This window comes from Crinia signifera, chromosome 3 (assembly GCF_055691185.1).
Source record: "Crinia signifera chromosome 3, ASM5569118v1, whole genome shotgun sequence".
Lineage (NCBI taxonomy): Eukaryota > Metazoa > Chordata > Amphibia > Anura > Myobatrachidae > Crinia > Crinia signifera.
In genome coordinates, this window is record NC_139219.1 from 40333484 (window position 1) to 40353217 (window position 19734).

General features: G+C 44.6%; 1 protein-coding gene across 4 annotated transcripts in view; it reads left to right on the forward strand.

The window, feature by feature from the left end:
* Window positions 1-15668: 15668 nt before the first annotated feature.
* The window catches only part of EML4 (EMAP like 4), a 158055-nt gene continuing 153989 nt past the window's right edge, over window positions 15669-19734 (forward strand). For 2 of the 4 annotated variants that reach the window (XM_083175685.1, XM_083175686.1), the window contains exon 1: window positions 15669-15912. In XM_083175685.1, the coding sequence (XP_083031811.1) occupies window positions 15807-15912 (106 nt within the window). In that variant the 5' untranslated portion in view covers window positions 15669-15806. The remainder of the gene's footprint in view (window positions 15913-19734) is intronic. The other 2 variants (XM_083175688.1, XM_083175689.1) reach the window with 1 other exon arrangement.

Here is a 19734-nt window from a genome sequence, read left to right on the forward strand (position 1 = left end):
GAATGCCAGAAGCTAGTGAAAGAGTATGACGTGACCCAGGACAGAGCCACGGAGTCTAACAGGTCAAGTTTTCACCATGAACTCCCGCAAGGAGGTGTGAACTTTCAACAGGGTCATTAGGTCGACATAAGCATTAGGTCAACGTGGGAATTTTTTTAAATTTTTTTAAACCACTAGGGCGTGGTGAGAGAATAAAATAGTGTTCGTATATTAATTTCTTGAAATATAAAAGAACATTCTCACTGGGAGCAACTGGGGAGAGCATTTTTCCTTAATCATAAACCTTTACAATGGATGCAGAGGTGAATGCTATGGTTACCATGTGGTTTCTGGCACTGAAACATTTTCCTTTTCTTTTTTTTTACGGTAGAGCATGGGCCTACCCTAACCCTAAACAAAAATGCTGATGTCCTGTCCTAGAAGTTTGCACTCCTCATGTTGTCTGCGTCCCCATAATTGACAATGGGCAGGTTGTACTAAGGGAAAAATATGGTAAAACTTTTTTTGCCGGGTTTTACTGCATTTACAAATGTACTAAGACCTGGCTGTCGCGTTTTCGCCACCCAGGGTATTGCCACCTTTGGATGGCAATACCCTATAGAAGACATATGGCTGGCTGCCGCAATCTGCCAACCCCCCTCCACATGGCATACCTTCCTCCAGGAAGCCTGGACCCAGAAAGTAAATGCCTCCTCACCCTAGCAATGCAGCCAGAGGTCCTTTCGGCTGCAGGTGGGAGGAGGAGGCACTGGGGACAGCCTGCTTCTGCTTCCTGGTGTGGGGGTAGTGAGGAGAGCCCAGGGAAGAGACGGAGTCCCTCCACACATCACCTCACAGGTATCGCCGGGGGCCTCCGCTACAGCATTGCGATGTTGATGGGCGACAAGGGGCAGCAATGTATTTTCATACATCCCACCAGTGGTGGTTTTTACCTATGGCCTGCAGGACTGCCGCCCTCGCACAAATTCGATTTGATTTAGCTTCTAGAAGCAAAATCGAATCAACAGCGTTTCCAAATCAAACCGTGTGTATGCCCCATTAGTGTGTATTTATTAGTATTTCTCTTTCATAAGTCAGTGTGTGATAAATGTCTGCAAGATGTCTCAGGAATTTTCCTCCAAATTTAACAGAAAGTTACAAGAAAGCATGATTTATCCAGGAACACCTGAGGCATTAGAATTAATTCTCGTCATGTCAAATTCAAGGTTATCTCACAGAGGTTGTGTAAAGGGATCTTCACCTTATCTTTTCATGTTCTAATTGTATGTGTCTAATGTACTATAAAGATCAAAGAGGCGACTGTAAAAGAACATTCTTGTTTTACATGTTATCTAGTTCCTATAACATTCTGGTAGCTCTGCTTGCAGAGGTCAAAAAGTAAGATGGAGGCACATACTGTAGATGTGTATGACTAAATCTGAATGTTGTAATGGAACTATGTAAGTGGATCTATATATTGTCAGGAGATTCCCCTCTCCCTCTGTTTGCCACAGCTGGCGTCTGTCATGTCTGCCCCCCGTTGAAAATTTTCCTCCCAAAATGGCCGATGCCTTAGATGAAACTGCAATTATGAGGCAGTGGTCATTTTGGGAAGGACATAAGGACATTTTAAATGAGAGCAGCAGATGTGACAGACCCCAGCAGCAGTGAGCAGCACCCAGAGGGGGGGGGGGGGAATCCCCTGGCAAAGAGCAGGTAACATGATGGGGGGGGGGGGGGAGCCTGAAGGTGAGATGTACTAAACTTGAAAAGTGATCAAATGGAGTGTAATAAACCACCAATCCATCTGCCCTTCACTGTTATTTTTTGAACAGCACCTGCAATGTGACAGTTAGGAGCTGTTTGGATGCTGCATTATCTATATATGCGGTGTATATATATATGTATATGTATATATGTATATATATATATATATATATATATATATATATATATATAGATGGATAGATGGATAGATAGATAGATAGATATATATGTCTGCTCCGCATGCATATCACAGCTTGTTTAGTCTTTTAAAATGCACAAGTTATTAAATGTACTCAAACAGCTTTAGAATCCGTGTATTCTGAGCCAAGATTTCCAGTAAAGCCTTGTCGGTGGGGATACCACCTGCAGCGGCAGCAGAGCAGGAACATGTGTGTGAAGAATATTGGTATAAATGCTCCAATTGTATCATTATGCCCATAGAAGAGAACAGCCAAGGCATTCCAAGAGAGAGAAACACATGTTAGAAAGAAGTAATTGCATTGCTCACATTCCATCATTCTCGGACTTTACCGACAAGAGGGATCAAGTAATATGTATTCCATGAATGGTAGGCCCCTATGCTGCTTAAGCAGGAGTGAAATCTATGTCATTCTAATATATACTTACTAACATGCTATTTTCATGAAAATAATCTCTTATAGACTTTAGTTACTTTCTATACATTTTCCATTTATATTTAACTAACTTTTTGTATTTTACAAAGATTGTTCTAAAACCCTATATTTATAAGGTTTGTCAATCTATACCCTACTACTATATTTAGGGATGTAAATGAAGTCTTTGAGAGGTGTCGTCCCCACAGACTGCTGCCACTAATGGGATTTTAACTGCTGGTCCTGCAGTGATGAGAACTGAAGGAGCTAGAACTTGGGTAGCCAACCCTAGTCCTCGAGAGCTACCAACAGTGCATGTTTTGCAGGTCTCCTCACAGAATCACAAGTGAGCTAATTAGCTCCACCTGCGGATCTTTTAAAATGTGTCAGTGAATAGTGAGTGCAGCTGTGCAGCAGCTAGGTTGTCTGGAAAATGTGTACTGTTGGTAGCTCTTGAGTGCTAGGGTTGGCTACCACTGAGCTAGAACAACAGATTTTTTGGAACTAAGCAGTGGCATAGCTAAGATAGGTGCAGGGTTTGCAACTAGTTATGCCTCTTTACCTGATGGGATTTATATAGCGGTATTGTGGTATAAAATTAACTGATATGAACTGGGGCACTATAATTTAACCTGCATTTATGTATTTGGCACTGTGGGGGGGGGGGGGGGGGATTTTTGTACCTGCACTGTGTGGGCATTTATGTATTTGGCACTGTTGCCATAATTTAAATATTGGAGACAATTGTGCTGCGTAATATAAATCAGTATTATTTTGTGGCCACACCCCTTTCCCACGAAGCCACTCCCCTATATTTTTGGCTTGTGCACCCACCAGCAAAAACATAAATCGGTACCTATGAGTGGAGGCACTATAGTGTGACCAGGGCCAGATTAACAATGGGGTGGGTGGATGGAGCTGCAGCTCCAGGTCTCTACATAAACATAGGATTAGGGATTATTTACTAAAATGGGAGTTCTATTGGAGATGGGAGGTTGCTATATAAATCCCACAATGAGAGCATGATGATTAGCAGTGGCAACAAGGTTGGCCATAGTTTATTTACAATTGCATTCCTATTTTACACATTTATGCAATTTTTGTAATGTTATATATTTAGGGAGACATTGGGGCATATAGTGTATGAGTGTTACATGCCTACATGCCATCGGCCTCATCTCCTTCACTTCTTTTAATAGGCCCTTGCACATTTTTTAGCTTCAGGCCCACAAGGCCCTTAATCCGACCCTGAGAGGGACATAATATGAACTGAGGACACTGTATAACACAGTGTGGACTGGAAGTACTGTGTTGCATAATGTGTACTGGCAGCCCAATAATGTGACATAATATGAACTAGGGAACTACTATGGATCATAAAATAGACTAGGGCACTAATATGGGGCATAACAATTACTAAGGCACTAGCATGGTTCAGAAAATGAACTTTAGATTAGTGAGCGCTTAAAAAAAATCATACGATGGACGGTGACCATCGAATGATTTTGGCCACCCACGCAAGGCTGCGAATTGATGTTTATGCAAAACATCCATTCACAGCGCTGCAAGGAAAATCGTCGATTAAATATATGTGTGTACACGTCAGAGGGACATTAAGAGAGGAGGAGGCCTGCAGATAGCCTCCTCTGTTCAGACCCCCTCCTCTCTCCCAGCTAGCGCCGCTCTAGTGCGCAGTAGGGCAAAAACTCAATTGCGCATGTTAAGAACTCCCAAAAAATAGCCGTGGAGTCTGTACAGTATTATTTATTTATTAACAGTTTCTTATACAGCGCATACAGATTTTGCAGCGCTTTACAAAGTATAGTTGAACATTCACATCACAGTAGCGCTCTCCTTTTGAAACACATACATATGGGCATATGCAGCAGTATTCAGCAATGTCTGCTAAGATAGCAGACCTTCTCTGTTCTAATAGCAGTGGTGGGATTCAACCGGTTCTCACTGGTTCTGCAGAACCGATACCTAATATGCCATTGGTTCTGCAGAATCGTTTGCTAGGGGCGCCCAGCCGCACACAATGTTATGCTGTGACAGCAGGGCGGAGAGCTGTGCGCTGCCCTGCTGTATGCATAAAGTAGGTCTGCGGCTATTTTGAACGCTCCCGTGGGCCACTAGCCAAAGGAAGCTCGCGGTCCAGCAGCCAATCAGGAGCGGAAGTGGTGGCTGATTTTTATTTTTACATTTGAAGTTATTTAACATTTTATGTTCTTTGTGTTATACGGCACACCTTGGACTCTGCAAAAGTCACGCTTTGTGATTTTTCTAAAAATTTCCACCTCTAATCGATTACTTTATACAAATAACTACTGCTGAAAACAATTTTCAGAATCCACCTACTTGCTACATTTGGAAAAACAGCTAAGCCGTGTTTTACATGTTGTGACAAATTGAGGAAAAAAAGCCAAGATGTATGTGGACACATCTGTAGCTTTATTTCCAAATTTTTTACAAAAATCTGATTATCTAAACTACAAATCCACACTTTGGCCCTTATTCAGATCTGATCGCAGGTCAAATCTGTTCTCAAAATGGGCAAAACCATGTGCACTGCAGGGGGGGGCAGATGTAACATGTGCAGAGAGAGTTACATTTGGGTGGGGTGTGTTTAAACTGAAATCTAAATTGCAGTGTAAAAATAATGCAGCCAGTATTTACCCTGCACAGAAACAAAATAACTCACCCAAATCTAACTCTCTCTCTCTCTGCACATGTTACATCTGCCCCACCTGCAGTGCACATGGGGGGTTATTCTAGTCCATTCTTTCTGACAAAATCCTTCTTAGATGGACAAAACCATGTGCACTGCAGGTGGGGCAGATGTAACTTGTGCAGAGAGAGTTAGATTTGGGTGGGGTTTTTCTTCAAAGTGAGATCTATATTGAAGTGTAAAATCATGCAGTCAGTATTTTCCCTGCACAGAAACAAAATAACTCACCCAAATCTAATTCTCTCTGCACATGTTACATCTGCGCCCCTGCAGTGCACATGGTTTTGTCCATCTAAGAAGGATTTTGTCAGAAAGAATGAACTAGAATAAACCCCATGGTTTTGCCCATTTTGAGAAATTTCTTTTACTGCGATCAGATCTGAATAAGGGCCTTTAAATGGGGATGCTTGCATTGAAAAATTATTCACTCCAGAGCCATGTGGTGGATTAAAGAACATATTTCTGCTGTACTCTGGGGAACAGAGGGGATGCACTATAACTATGTAACAGGAAAATTCTAGGAGCAATGCTTCAGCCCCACTAAAATGGATGTATGTGTAGATTTGGAAGAATACTTTTAAAATATATATTATTGAAAGAAAGTTACAGTATGAAATAAAAAGCACATCCATTCCCCAGGGGAAGCAGTGTGTTGCCTCTTTGCAGCGTCATTTTATTTTAACAGGGTCACCGAAGATGGGCAGCCATCACCAGAGCAGCCATCACCAGTGGTGTTGAAAGGAAGGGGTCCATGTCCCGATCCCCTTGTTGCAGGAGGAGATAGAGAACTAACTACAGCACTAAGTGGCCTCTCTCTTCACCCCAGTACATGCTGCTCAGTAGTAAGTATTTTTTTTAGAAGATCTGGCCAAGCCTCATCCCTTTGGCCACTTCTTCCCCTGTTAGCCACGCCCCCTAATGTTACAAGGCCCTGGCTGACCTGTCAACAACCCTGGCGATTATCAAACCCTGTGGAGGTGAGTCTGAATTTTCTATTTTATTTTATTTAGACAGTGATTAGATTGTATGTCCATCGGATACTCACAACTGATCACACTAGCACTGTCCATTAGGGGCATACCTAGAACAATGTGGGACCCATAGGAAAATCTTGGAAGGGCCCACCCCCTGCCTCATTGTGTGGGCGTTGTAGAAGAAAAGGCCCCCATACACTATACGATTTTGGGACGATTTCATCCGATTTCGGCACTTTGGGCAGATAACCGGATGAAATCGCCCCAAAATCGCAGGTGTGTGATATATGATCCGATGCGCGGCCCCGTGCGCATCGGACCGGATCAGGGAGGTCGGGCGGTCAGCACATAAGATCATCCGACCTCCCTGTATGCTATGCATATGCCTGCCCACCTGTCAGGCATATGCATGCAGACACCGGGGGGCGGGGGAGCACAGCGGGCAGACACACTGACCTGGCCGGCATGCTGTGATAACAAATAGCAGCGCTGCCGCTGCGGGACGGGACGCACAGCTCTCTCAGCCAATCACAGAACGGCCGGTCATTTGACAGGTATTTTGAAAATCTAATAACCGCCACTGTGCGTCCCGTCCCGCAGTGGCAGCGCTGCTATTTGTGATCACAGCATGCCGGCCAGGTCAGCATCACTCGCCGCACCCGGCACCCGCCGGGAACTCATTTGTGAGCCGCCACCCACTACTGCCGCCGCCCGCACCCCCTACTGCCACCGCCCACCCCCACTACTGCCGCCGCCCGCCCCCACTACTGCCGCTGCCCGCCCAAACTACTGCCGCTGCCCGCCCCACTGCTCCTCACCGCCCTGCAGCTCCCCATTTGTTTTACATGTGATAAATCGCAAGTGATTTATCACATGTAAAAAGTGGCTCATCAAGTGCCAAATTGTATGTGAGCCTCCCGGGGAGCTGCCGGGCGGCTCACAGGAGAATTGGGTCCGACTTGTCCTAAGGACAAGTCGGCCTAATGTATGGGGGCCTAAAGAGTGAGAGAGTAAGAGACAGGGGTGTCGGGGAGAGAGAAAGGGGTAGAAGGCTTTATGGGAAAAAAGAGGGAGAGAGAATGAGAGAAAGATACTAGAGCATGAGAGAGAGATTGTGCCAGGTAGAGGGGGGAGGGGTAGGATATCAAAGAGGGTGTGAAGGAGAGACAGGGCAAGAGAGAGGGGGTGTCAGGGGGAGAGAGAGAGATGGATGACTACCCCTCTAGCCAATGCACCTTTATAATAGACATTAAGTTTTCCAAATACCCATGATTAGAACTCATGTTCTATCGCACTAGAAGCAGATACCTTACTTATGGAGATATTTACTCCTGCATAGAAAGTATGAGAATTTTCACTATGGCCCTTATTCTGATTGAGTCGGAAGGCTACGTGTTTGGTCGGACGGCCAATGTATTGTGTTTGCGCATGTGCAGAGGCGTTTCTGCACATGTGCGAATGCCTTGCATGTCTGAAAATGGCGTGAATTCTGTGCAAAAAAGGATTGTACAGAACCATCCGTGCAGGGGTGGAAAGGGGCATGAAGGGCATTCGCTCAGCATCTTACCGCATTCGGACGGTGTGAGCGATCCGTACGGTAGGCGGGGCTAAGAACACTCGGTGGCCATCCGAAATACGCATACGTCCGAGTCAACAGGAATAAGGGCCCATAGGAAGTTAATACACTACTTAGAGCTGCCTAGTAGCAGTGGTTTTGAAAGAACATTTAGTAGCTTAATCTTATCAGAATCTTCAGGCTTACTATGGAGGAGCAAATCTGTAAAGTGTCTGCCTCCAGTGTGATATTTCATGGGTTCTAATCATTGGTGTGACTGCTAAGAAATGTGTTATTTAAAATAAATGAAATTGTAACTAAATGCGACAGCTGACTGGAAACATTTTTGTTTAAATGTCTCTCTCTCTCTCTCTATATATATATATTCCAGATAAAGGCAGCCCTCAAAGGAGGTGCTTTATTAGCACATAGTGTCAGGGTATGAAAACCACTTCTTCAGGATATACAGCAAGTGATCTAGGCATCAGAAATGCCACCCCCAGGACATGGGCTGCTTGCCAGAACCGGAAGTGACGTCACAAGCAGATTATTGACAGGCTGCGCATGGTATGCTGTGCACACGTGATTCTGTGCACATGTGTGACAAGGCCCCTGGGACAAACGGGTTTAAGATGGTACCTGGACTTGGATCCGATGGCTGTAGTGACTTTGGGGTTGCTTCACGTCCCTTTTCTGGAGAAACCTATGGCAGGGGATGGTACATCCCAGGGAAGACCCACAAGAGAACAATCAGCACGGTTAGCAGTGACAATAGATTATTTAAAGTCACTTGGATTGGCCGCTGCGATACCTTGACAAACATGTACAAATGGCATGAATCATACTCAATGACTATATAAGCACAGTAAAGAATTAAAAACACAATAAACCGTCACTGTAAGGCCTTACTCGAGCGATGACCACTCTAGCTTTCTCAACCGGTCACGCTCTAATGGTCATGATTGACATCACTAAAAATAATACAAGCAAGGACATTTGCGAAGAAGATACATTTGCAAGAAGAAAGATCGTCCTGTTACTAAAACACGATGCTTGCAAATGCAGTAAGATGTAACTTAAGATGTCCACCAGATGGCACTACGCACCCTATATAAAGTGAACGGTAGTCTCTACCTTAGGCAAACAGTCACTGACTCAGAGGAATGGTCCCAAGAAGGAAGGTCCTCAAACTGACAAAAATTAGACCCTATGATAGTGCGCACGCTAATATAAAATCCACAGGGGAAAGTGAATAACAAACAGTCCTCAGGCAGAGGGACAGGCAGGTTCCAGTCCCTTAGGGTAAAACCCTGTTTTAAATACATGTAGCAGGCTGCAGGAGCAGCCCTAGAAACATAGAAACTTAGAATTTGATGGCAGATAAGAACCACTTGGCCCATCTAGTCTGTCCCTTTTTTAAACATGTTACCTCAAACCATATTTGATCCTTACTTTTTTGTAAGGATATCAATATGCCTATCCCAAGCATGTTTATATTGTAATACTGTATTTGCCTCTACCACCTCTGATGGGAGGCTATTCCACTTACAGTAGAAGCAAGTTTCATCTTTGCTCCTTTGGCCATGGCTAGCCATGGCTATTCTATTGTTCTCAGCTGCAATACATATTGTATCTTGAGACTTACTTGTCAGCTGCAAAGGGTTTGTGTTAAAGCAGGAGTACATGAATGTGCATGTGTGTGAAAACTGCATGTGTGTGCGGAAGAAAAATCTGAAATCTATATACATTCAAATGGAATCATCAGTGCCATTTCCCTGCGTTATAAAGCACAATGATTCCTGTTGCGATATGCATTTTAAATAACGTTCCCTGTGGTCAATTATATGGAACCATTTGTAAAACACAATACCTGAAGAAGCCCTGACACGTATCAGTGTCTTTTCTTTAACAAGTACAGTAGATCTTTGGACTGCAAAAATTGCAGATGAATAACAGTAGGTCCAATGCGATCCGCAGTCCGGTGCACATCGCACTAGAGCCTCCAAGTTGCACCGGCTGTACAAGCAATTTCTTGGATTGCTTCTGAGCTGGGCAGGCTTGGCCGGCATCACGATATATCTAGGCTCAAGGGGAGATCGCTGGTGACTTTTCCGAGGGTCACAATTTTTGTGCAACAACTTTCTTAAAATAAATCCTGATTGAAGCTGTATCTTAACTTTTAGTGCAATCACATGACTGGAATTAACTATCTCAAATAGTATTTAGTGTTAACAATTTAGGAGTACTGGTGATTAGCATAATATATGTAATATGACATTGCATTATAGCATTTAATGTGTTGTTGGTAGCTCTATGGAAGAGAGGTTCCCGCTTAATAAAAAAAAAAAATGTTTCATTTATTGCGTCATTTATTGTTTTGGGATTTGGGGACCACCAGACTCTGCTATGGCATGATAAAAAAGCAATAGGAATGATTAACATGGTGACAAGGTCTACACTAAGGGGGAAATCCATCACCAGTGGGAAATTTGGAAAACCATTATGAAACAGCGAGTCAACTGGGTAACTCTGACAAATCAATCTAACCCTCGTGTTACCTCTGTTAGACAACCCCTCCCCTATATATTATTTTCCACCTCCATCCACCCCTGCCTCTACTTCTGCAGCCTTCACTGTAATACCTATATAGACACTGCTGCAACAACTGGTTGTAGGTACAGCTCAGGAATAGTGCCTAGAGCAGCGGTTCTCAAACTGTGGGTCCTGACCCCAAAGTGGGTCCCGACCTTCTCAGCATGAGGTCGCGACTCCATTTTGCTGACCATCAGGCTAATGACTTTTCTAATCTCAGTTAGTGATTGAAGGAGAACTTGCTGGGGTCCCGCAATTATTTTTATTGCCTGATGGGGTCCCAGAGCAAAATAGTTTGAGGACCCCTGGCCTAGAGCATGGCCATGGCACTGTCGCTGTCACAGATCTGAAAGGTGGTAGGGTGCCAGGGGTACATGCCCATGATGCACTGGTGGGGCTCTGGTCAAGTGGAAAGTACTCTATTCTCCCATTGGCCAAATCCACTATGCCAAGTTATACATGCTGGCACAAAGCACATGTTTGCTGTATTAAATAAATATTTTATTAAAAATCCATTCCTGTTTATAGATTCATGCTTCCAGGATACTTTGCAGAAACTGGGCTCATGATGGCTTACAATAGCTACTTAAGGGCCTTATTCTAGTTCACTCTTTCTGACAAAATCGTTCTTAGATGGACAAAACCATGGCTCTTATTCAGATCTGATCGCAGTACAAATTTGTTCTCAAAATGGGCAAAACCATGCTGCACTGCAGGTGGGGCAGATGTAACATGTGCAGAGAGAGTTAAATTTGGATGGGGTGTGTTGAAACTGAAATCTATATTGGAGCATAAAAATAATGCAGACAGTATTTACCCTGCACAGAAACAAAATAACTCACACAAATCTAACTCTCTCTGCACATGTTACATCTGCCCCACCTGCAGTGCCGCATGTTTTTTCCCATTTTGAAAACAAATTTGTACTGCGATCAGATCTGAATAAGGGCCCATGTGCACTGCAGGTGGGGTAGATGTTACTTGTGCAGAGAGAATTAGATTTGGGTGGGGTTTTACTTCAAAGTGAGATCTATATTGCAGGGTAAAAATAAAGCAGTCAGTATTTTCCCTGCACAGAAACAAAATAACTCACCCAAATCGAATTCTCTCTGCACATTTTACATTTGTCCCCCTGCAGTGCACATGGTTTTGTCCATCTAAGAAGGATTTTGTCAGAAAGAGTGAACTAGAATAAGGACCATTATGTCAACTGTAAAAAAAATAATTAAAATACAAATGTTAAAATTGCTCCACAGGATTTCACTCCATTACAGACTTGATTATTTGATGTTTGTGTTTGTTTCACCAGCTTTATCAAGTTATTGGCTTTTATCTTTAGCAGTTCAACCTCTCTCTCTTTAGCGTTCCTGTCCTCTTCCATCCTCAGAATTATTTTCTGCAATAGCACCACTGTTTTCTGTTCGTTATCCCAGGTGTTGTTTAGTGCCAAAATACATAACCTCAGCACACGAAACATTGCTAACATAAACAGGAGCTCCATAATGTTCCTCTTTACATAGCTCCTTAATATATCCCACAGGGAAGGTCTTCTTTCTGCAGGAAGCAGCAAAACTGGGTTCCTGCGGAAGATTGAGAAAGGCATCTCCAGCTCCAATATTTCGTCCACTTCTTAATCTTATCATATTGGCTCAGCAATCAAATGCACAACCAACTTGCTCTCTACTCAAACCAACAAAAGGAAAAGGCCAGTGGCAGGAGCAAATCAGGAGCAATAGCTAAATAAACCCAATCCAATATCATCTTATCAACAAAAATGAGGATTTGTTAATAAAATCATACAGAATTTTTGGAAGAAAAAGAATGTCTGTTGCTGGTGCACCAAGGATTAAAGATACAATAAGATTTAACTTTTATTAGAAATTGTTAAAAGATTGCGAAATAAAACACACAAACATATACATAGACACAGACTAGTGAAAATAAAAACGGATAAGAATCCTTATTCAGTTGAGCTCCCGATATATTCTTTAGTTTGTCGGACAAATCAATATATTATGACAGATCCCCCAGTGTGTATGCAGCAATGTCCACGGGGAAAACCCTGTTGGAAATGCTGGAGGTCCCACAATATAAAGTTTATGCTGTATTTGCGTTTAGCCTGCTAGATATCTCCCATTTAGTCACTCTACCATGAGAGGGGATTGATATCTATTGCAGGAAAAAACTTTTAGAAGCAGAAAACGGCATCCTATGTATGGATTCTAGACCTCTGGTGCAGTGTGCGGCTAGAGTTTTTCCGTCACCTGCCCAGGGTCTGATGCTAGCCCTCTCGGACTGTCAGCCGTGGTTCTAAATGCAGCAGCGTCTGGGGGTTATACCCGTGCGGCTTCTATAAGTATGCCTGTGCAGAACTCTGCAATACAGGCTACCTGTGTGCGGTGGGCTGTCCAGCGTTTAGACACCACACTTTCCGGCAGGGGGTTCCGTGTACAGCGGAGACCCGTCAGCGCATCATACAATAATCAAAATACATTTGTATGTGGGGAGGGGGTATCGGGAGTCAAAACTGATGTGCGGTCAGCGCACGCTTCGCAAGAGCTTCCTCAGGACCTTAAGGATTTACAAGGATTTAATAAAATCATATATAACATGGGATTAATAGCTTATTGTTTGTACATTTTCATTGATTTTCCCAAAAACATAAACAATTTGCAGTGATTGAAGCTAGTTTGGGCTAATGGAAAAATCTTGGATCGTCTTTGATTGGCAGGATACAGATGTGTCCACATTCATTTAGCCTCCTTGCGCATTAAATAGCTTTTATAGGCATGCCATTTATTATTTATTTACAGTTTCTTATATAGATCAGCAGATTCCGTTGCACTTTACAAAGGTAGACAGTGATAAAACACTGTCATGACTCAATAGCGCTGTCTTTCTCTATGAATTCAGATGTAGCAATACACACACTTGTAGGTGTTACCCTCACAATCTCCCTGAAATGCTTACTGTAAAAGCACTTATTTTCGTGCGACTTTAATTTTCGCGATTTTCGCGAGCCTTCCGTAATCGCAAAAATTTAAGCCGTGCAAAATATTTCCTCCCCTTCTCATTTAATACGGGGGGTTCTATTCACAGCAGGTACAGTAGCAGGTACAGAAGTTATTTGCAAAATTTTCAGCTCGCGAAATCGCAGATTTCTTCATTATCGCGAAAATTACTGCTCGCGAAATAAAGTGCTTATACAGTATTCAAAAGTAGGCTAGAATGTTTTAGATGCTCAATTTCAAGAAAAAAACAAATATTTGTCTTTAGATAACGTAATGGAAGCTTTATAGTCACAGTTGAACTGTCATCTGTCAGATGCTGATAAACCTCTCATATAAAAGTTTGTTTAAAATGGCAAAGCACAACCATGCTGGTCCAATGTAAATGTATATTCATAATGTTATACCGGGACTAAGTAAAATCCGGACCGGACATCAAACTCTGCATTCCAGAGCTTATAATGTTTGGACCGGGGGGTGTCTTGTCTGGGGGGAATGCCTGTTATAGCTTTCACCAAGGACATGGGGAAGGGGAGAATACAACCTCCCTGTGTGGTCCTGACCATTCTGGTTTTTGCTACATACTAAGACCATACAGCATACCTCCCAACATGACCCTCTCCAGAAGGGACACAATGCTCTGTTCCTGAATTGCCCTCTTAATCGAGGATTACCACATACTTGCCTACCTGACTAGGGATGGCCATCGTCCATCGATGATTAGAAATCATCGATGGTTTATGGCTGATGTCAAATAGTTTTGCCATCGATGGGGGAGAACCAAATAGTTTCCCACCAATGATGTCAAGCTTAAACAAATAGTTTTGTATTTGCCTTTTCACCAAGGAGCCGGGACACGGAGCTTAGCTCAACCCCGACACCCGTGAAGCCCCGCCCCTGTTTTTTGATTGGCCCACAGCCCAATCAATCAAAGAAAATGCATGACCATCGATATGCAAAAACATTGATGGTTATCCACTGAATAGAAATACACTATCGATGGTCAGTTGCACTTTTGCCATCGATGGCAACGGCAACGATGGCCATCCCTATACCTGACCCTCTCCATGAGGGAGAAAATGCTCTGTTCCTGTTTAAACGGTCTGTACCGGCTAAAATTCACTGTACCGATTGTACCGATTTTTGATCCATCAGGTGGCTCTTCATTTCATAGCAGCTGTGACAGGCAAGCCACTCTGCAAATCCTTAAGCCCCGTACACACGGGGGGAGATATATTGCCCAGTTCCTCCTTTGCATCAGCGACCAGAGATGGTCGCTGATGAAAAGGAACCTCTGCTGGGGGAGCTGCAGAGGTAATTAGCTGGTCGCAGGAGCAAGCTCCTGCGACCAGCGATTACAATGGGGCAGAAAACGGGAGCGCGCACCCGGCGATTTATCGCTGGTGCGCACTCCAATCACTGGCAATATGGTCGCCTGCGACCATATTCCCAGCGATTATAGCCCCTATCGCCGCCGTGTGTACACAGCATTAGTCTCCCCATACCTACTAAGAAAATATGGCCCTGTTATGACCTGCACGCGTTCCCAGAGGTGCATTGCGGGTGGAGGCCAGCGTGCGTCGTGTAATGATGTCACGCGGCCGCACCGTGGACCTGCCTGTGCGCTCAGGGATTGTTGTGTACAACAGCGACCTGTGGCAACACATGTGTGGTTGCTTTTTTTGGATGCAGGCCATGGCACGGGACTCGAGGTGGATCTGTGAGGAGGTGAGGGAGAGAGCGGCATATGTGCCCTGCGATTATCCTCTACCTCTGCCAGGGGTCATGCGTCTCCACACCTGGCCTGGGTGGGTGCTGTTTTCACTCCTTGTGGGAGCCGCTGCTGGGACTGCCCAGTGGCCACACCCCCTCTACCAATGACCACACCCCTATATATGTGGTTACATCCCCCTGTACCGATTTTTATGAATAAAATGTTGGAGGGTATGGATTACCATCGCCTGTGGTGAAACACCTTTCCGATCGCTTAAAATGTCCAACACAGGTGATGGCAATCAGAAATTAAGAGGGAAGTCCAGACACAGAGCATTGTGTCCCTCCTGGAATGTGTCATGTTGGGTGGTATGCAAACATGGAGGCTTTACTCTCTCCCTACTCCTCTCCATGGTGACAGCTGTCACAACCGCCGAAACCCCCCCCGTTTTTACCTGGGTCCGGTTCTTACCCATACCCTGTTATACCTGGCTTCTGATAAGGATTATAGCTGTATAATCAAAGATGGTCTGGAAATAAAAAATAAGAATAAACCAAAAAAGTGACAGAACTGATAAAACAAGAAGTGCTGCAGTCAGTTAACACACTGCCCCATCTCATCCTAGGAAACCTGTTGACAATTCGCGCTGGCAATAAAGTTGTTTTTAAGAAAAAAAAAACCTGAAAAGATCTAGGGTGGGCGGGGCTGCGGGACGGCGGCGAGCCGGGGAGAGGGAGGAGGGGGAAGAGGCAGTGACAGAGGCGGGAGCAGCTGCCGGGGGAGCCACATACACCGCACATCACACACACGGCGAGAAGGAGCGGAGGGGACGGAGCCGGGTACAGTCTGCAGCACAGGCACTGGGAGCCGGCTGGATGAGAGAGACTCCTCACTTCAACCCCATCCAGGAAGCTGCCTCCTCCTGCCAGTCCGCCACACAAGGCATCCGCCACAAAATGGACGGTTTCGCCGGCAGCCTGGGTGAGTGAAGGCGACTGAGCATAGGCTCCATGTGTCACTACTGCTGCTCCTACCTGTATTTCTGGGGGGTCTCGGCTCTGACACTTGTCAGTCTAACTGCGCTGCTCCCACCTGTATTTCTGGGGGATCTCGGCTCTGACACTTGTCAGTCTATAACTGTAATGTGCAGTACCACTGATAAGGAGCAGCACTGAATGTGGGGTTCTTGTATGTCACCATACAGCACTATGCCTACCAGATCCCCCCCACCCCAATCTTATTCTCTCTCACCTATCTCTTCAGATATGAATAAATGTATGCGAAGCACGTTAAGCTAGGTAATAAAGAAGTATCTACAATGCTGTCCCTTTTAACATTGTTGCACTGTTAAGGCAGACGATTGTGAGCAATCTGCCCCTTAAATCGGACCAAATCACCTCTCCCTGACATGCCATCGGGTTCCGATGCGCGGTCCCGCGCGCAACGGACTCGACCAGGTGGATGGCCTGGCAGGCCGTCCGACCACCCGTTCCTCCAGGCATTCCATCACAACGGATCGCATGCGTCTCTGCCAGTGGGAAGGTTCCGGCGGCTCTCAGGGTATCGGGTGTCCGTACACTGCTGCGAGACGTTGCAGGCAGTGTATGGGCACCTTTAGAGAAGAAGGAATGTAATGTTTGTATTGGTGCACCTGGTTGTATGTGGCCCACCTGCCAATGAATCGTTTTGGATTTCATATACTAGGGTCGGTGTAGTTGGAGAAATCTGATTGCTGTGGGAATTGTTGTTCACATACTGACCGTTGGTTTTTCTTCAAATTTTTTATTTTCCTCTTGATTGATTTGCTCAGTGGTTGGTAATGCTGGGGCCATGAATTCTTCGCCAACGATGCTCCAATCTGTGTGGATTTAGTATGTGTTTGCTTGTTTTTTTTCTTCAGGTGCTTTGGTTTCAAGAGATGATCAAAATGGCTCCTAGTTGCACTGGAAGACTATAATACCACTTTCACACTGCCTAAACGTTTTAAAACGGGTCTGACCCTTCACATTGCAGTAGATTACCGTTTAAATACCATTCAGTCAACCCGTTTAATCCCCTGAACACATTTCAAGGCAGAATGCAGGGACAGCCTATCACCTGTTGATTTTTACTAAATACCGTTTCAGAACCATTCTCACTGCATACAAAATGGCTCTGAAACGTGTAGGACTCTGCTTTTTTAACGTTTTGAAATACCGGTTATCTTTAACCGGTGAATGAACTCTGGTGCTTTCCCACTGCAGCCTTAAACGTTTTAAAATGGGGAAAAAAAAACTGCAATATATCGTTTAACAAGTGCGGTGTGAAAGGGGTACCAGTTTCATAATGGCTGGTAGTGTTCATTGTAGCACCCGCCGACTTTTAAAAACCCATGCAGTTCCTCTTCCCTGCCTGGGGTGTCGCTGTCTTCTGTAGTGCTTCTAGAACAGTGTGGTCTGTATATCAGCACTGATATGCAAACCAGACCTGTGCTAGAAACACCATAGCAGACAGCGACACCCCAGGCGGTGAAGAGAATCTGCATGGGTTTTCAATGTTGGCGGGTGCTACAAAGAACACTACTAATGATTTAATTTTTCTCTCGCACACAGTTAAGCTGCCCATACACGGTCTGTTTAACAGATCTGTTTGGGACTTAAACAGCACACATTGGATCGCATCCCTAGTGCATACACTGCGATCCGATACGATGTGTACCTAGTACAGCACATACTTTTTGTACAGTACTATGTGATGCGCGGGAGCGCGCATCGCATAGTACAGAACGAAGCCGGTCCACAACGGACCGTGTATGGGCTCCTTTATAGGGTTTATTGGATTAAGGGCCTTATTTTACCATTTTTTATGGCAATTAGGGATGCCAATCCTGGGAATTGGAATTGAAAAATGCTCCATCACATTCACTTACCAGTGCGACGGCTGGAGCGGGAGGCAGGTGTTGTGCGCAGAGCTGGGGTGCCTCTGAAATCAGGTGGCCTGGTGCGCAATGAGGGGATGGCGGAAGAGGGCAGACGGCAGTGATGCGGCCTGCGTGACCTGACTGTCACGCTGCGCTGAGCCACAGGCTGGGCATTGGGAAGAGCCTGGCGGCGTTTGAGCGGGTGCTCAGATTCTGCCTGACATAAGACTGCATGTGCAGTCTAATCCTGAAATCCCGTCAGTTTTGGGGTCAAATCCCGGGTTCCCGGCGATTTGGCCACCCTAATGGCAATAGACCTTACAGTGGATGGATGTAAGCCACCTTCTGATTTATAGCCTGTTGCAAATATGGTGCTGTATTGAGAGATGCAACAGGGATCTCATCTAGTGGAAGCTGTGTCACCAGTTTATTCATCACCTGGTTACTAAAGGCATTAGGTGGTGGCGTGGAACTTATTTATAATCCATTCCATAACATTGTATTGAGTTGATAAATGTGCAGACTGGTGCGTACACACGGTCAGATGTGCCTTAAGATACTATCCACGATCAGATCGAAGGCACATCCGATTTGCATACAAGTCTGACTATATAGTGCAGATCTGCACTATATAGTCAAGGCAGACAAAACTTTCTGCCTTGCGATACGTGAACGCTCATCGGGATCGCAAGGGTTGAAACCCTTGCGATCTGCATCCGATTCTGATCCGATGTTGACTATATCGTCAACATCGGAAGGCAAAAAGTACCGTGTGTACACACCATACAGGTAAGCCAACAAACCTCTCTATTTGAAGAACTTTGTTTGTTCATGCAGCACCTGATCCGATACCGATGTGCGGCCCCTGAATCAAATGTAGAAATACACTGTGCGTCTATTTCTGCTCTCAGAATGAGGGCCATGCTGCTCGATGCAGAATGGCCCCTGCTCCACTCCCTGTGCCATCCCTCTCTCCCGATACTGGTACCCCCCTGGGTCCTGGCGGCTGGTGTTATCGTCATTCATCGTATAGTCCAGTGTGTCCACAGCTTTAAGTCCTGCGCTGAGCAGTGCACTCAAGCACACCTCATTGGGCACAGATGCAATGCACCAGCGATATGTGCTGTGCGGACCAGTGTACTCTTGTGAGAAACCTGGCCGTCTGACTAGATTTTGACTGCATGCAGTTAAGAGCTATTTAGGCAATAATGACAGTCAGAACCACGCATCGCCCACGCTGGGGATATACACTCTGGGTGATGTGAGATGAATTTTTAGTCAGATTACTTAGAAATAACCCCATGTGTACACTCCTTTAGACCTGAGATGCCCTGCTCCGGAATGAAGATACACCTGTAGGTTGTCGTTTGCACCTGATGGTTTTATTCTGCATAGAATATAGAATTACATTGCCTTGTCTGCCCGCTGAATGTTGCTCAATGCTGCAAGAATCTGAATGCAGCTTAAGGGACATGAAGTGATGAGGAAGTGTAGTCTCGTACATAAACCCCCTCCCTTGAAAAACTTCAAGCAGAAGTGTGTGTGTGTGTGTGTGTGTGTGTGTGTGTGTATTGCTTGTTAGAGATTGTGCAGTCACTGCTAAATCTCAGCTACTTTAGTAAGTTATGCATTGTACATTTAATGCATTTCTTCACATTTTTAATGGAGAGAATGGATATCGATCATTTTACCTATAGTTACATTGCCATCCATAACTGTACCGCAGTACTTTCATGACACTGCTATTTTTGCTTCCTTTGCACTAGCAACAATTGTTTTTTTTTATATTTGCAAGAACTAAGTAACATCCTGTCAAGTAGTGTTAGATTTTTTTTAACAGGAAGCCATCATTAATTGAGCCAAAATAAAAATTTTTTATTTTTTTGTTTAAGCAAATGGTTTTT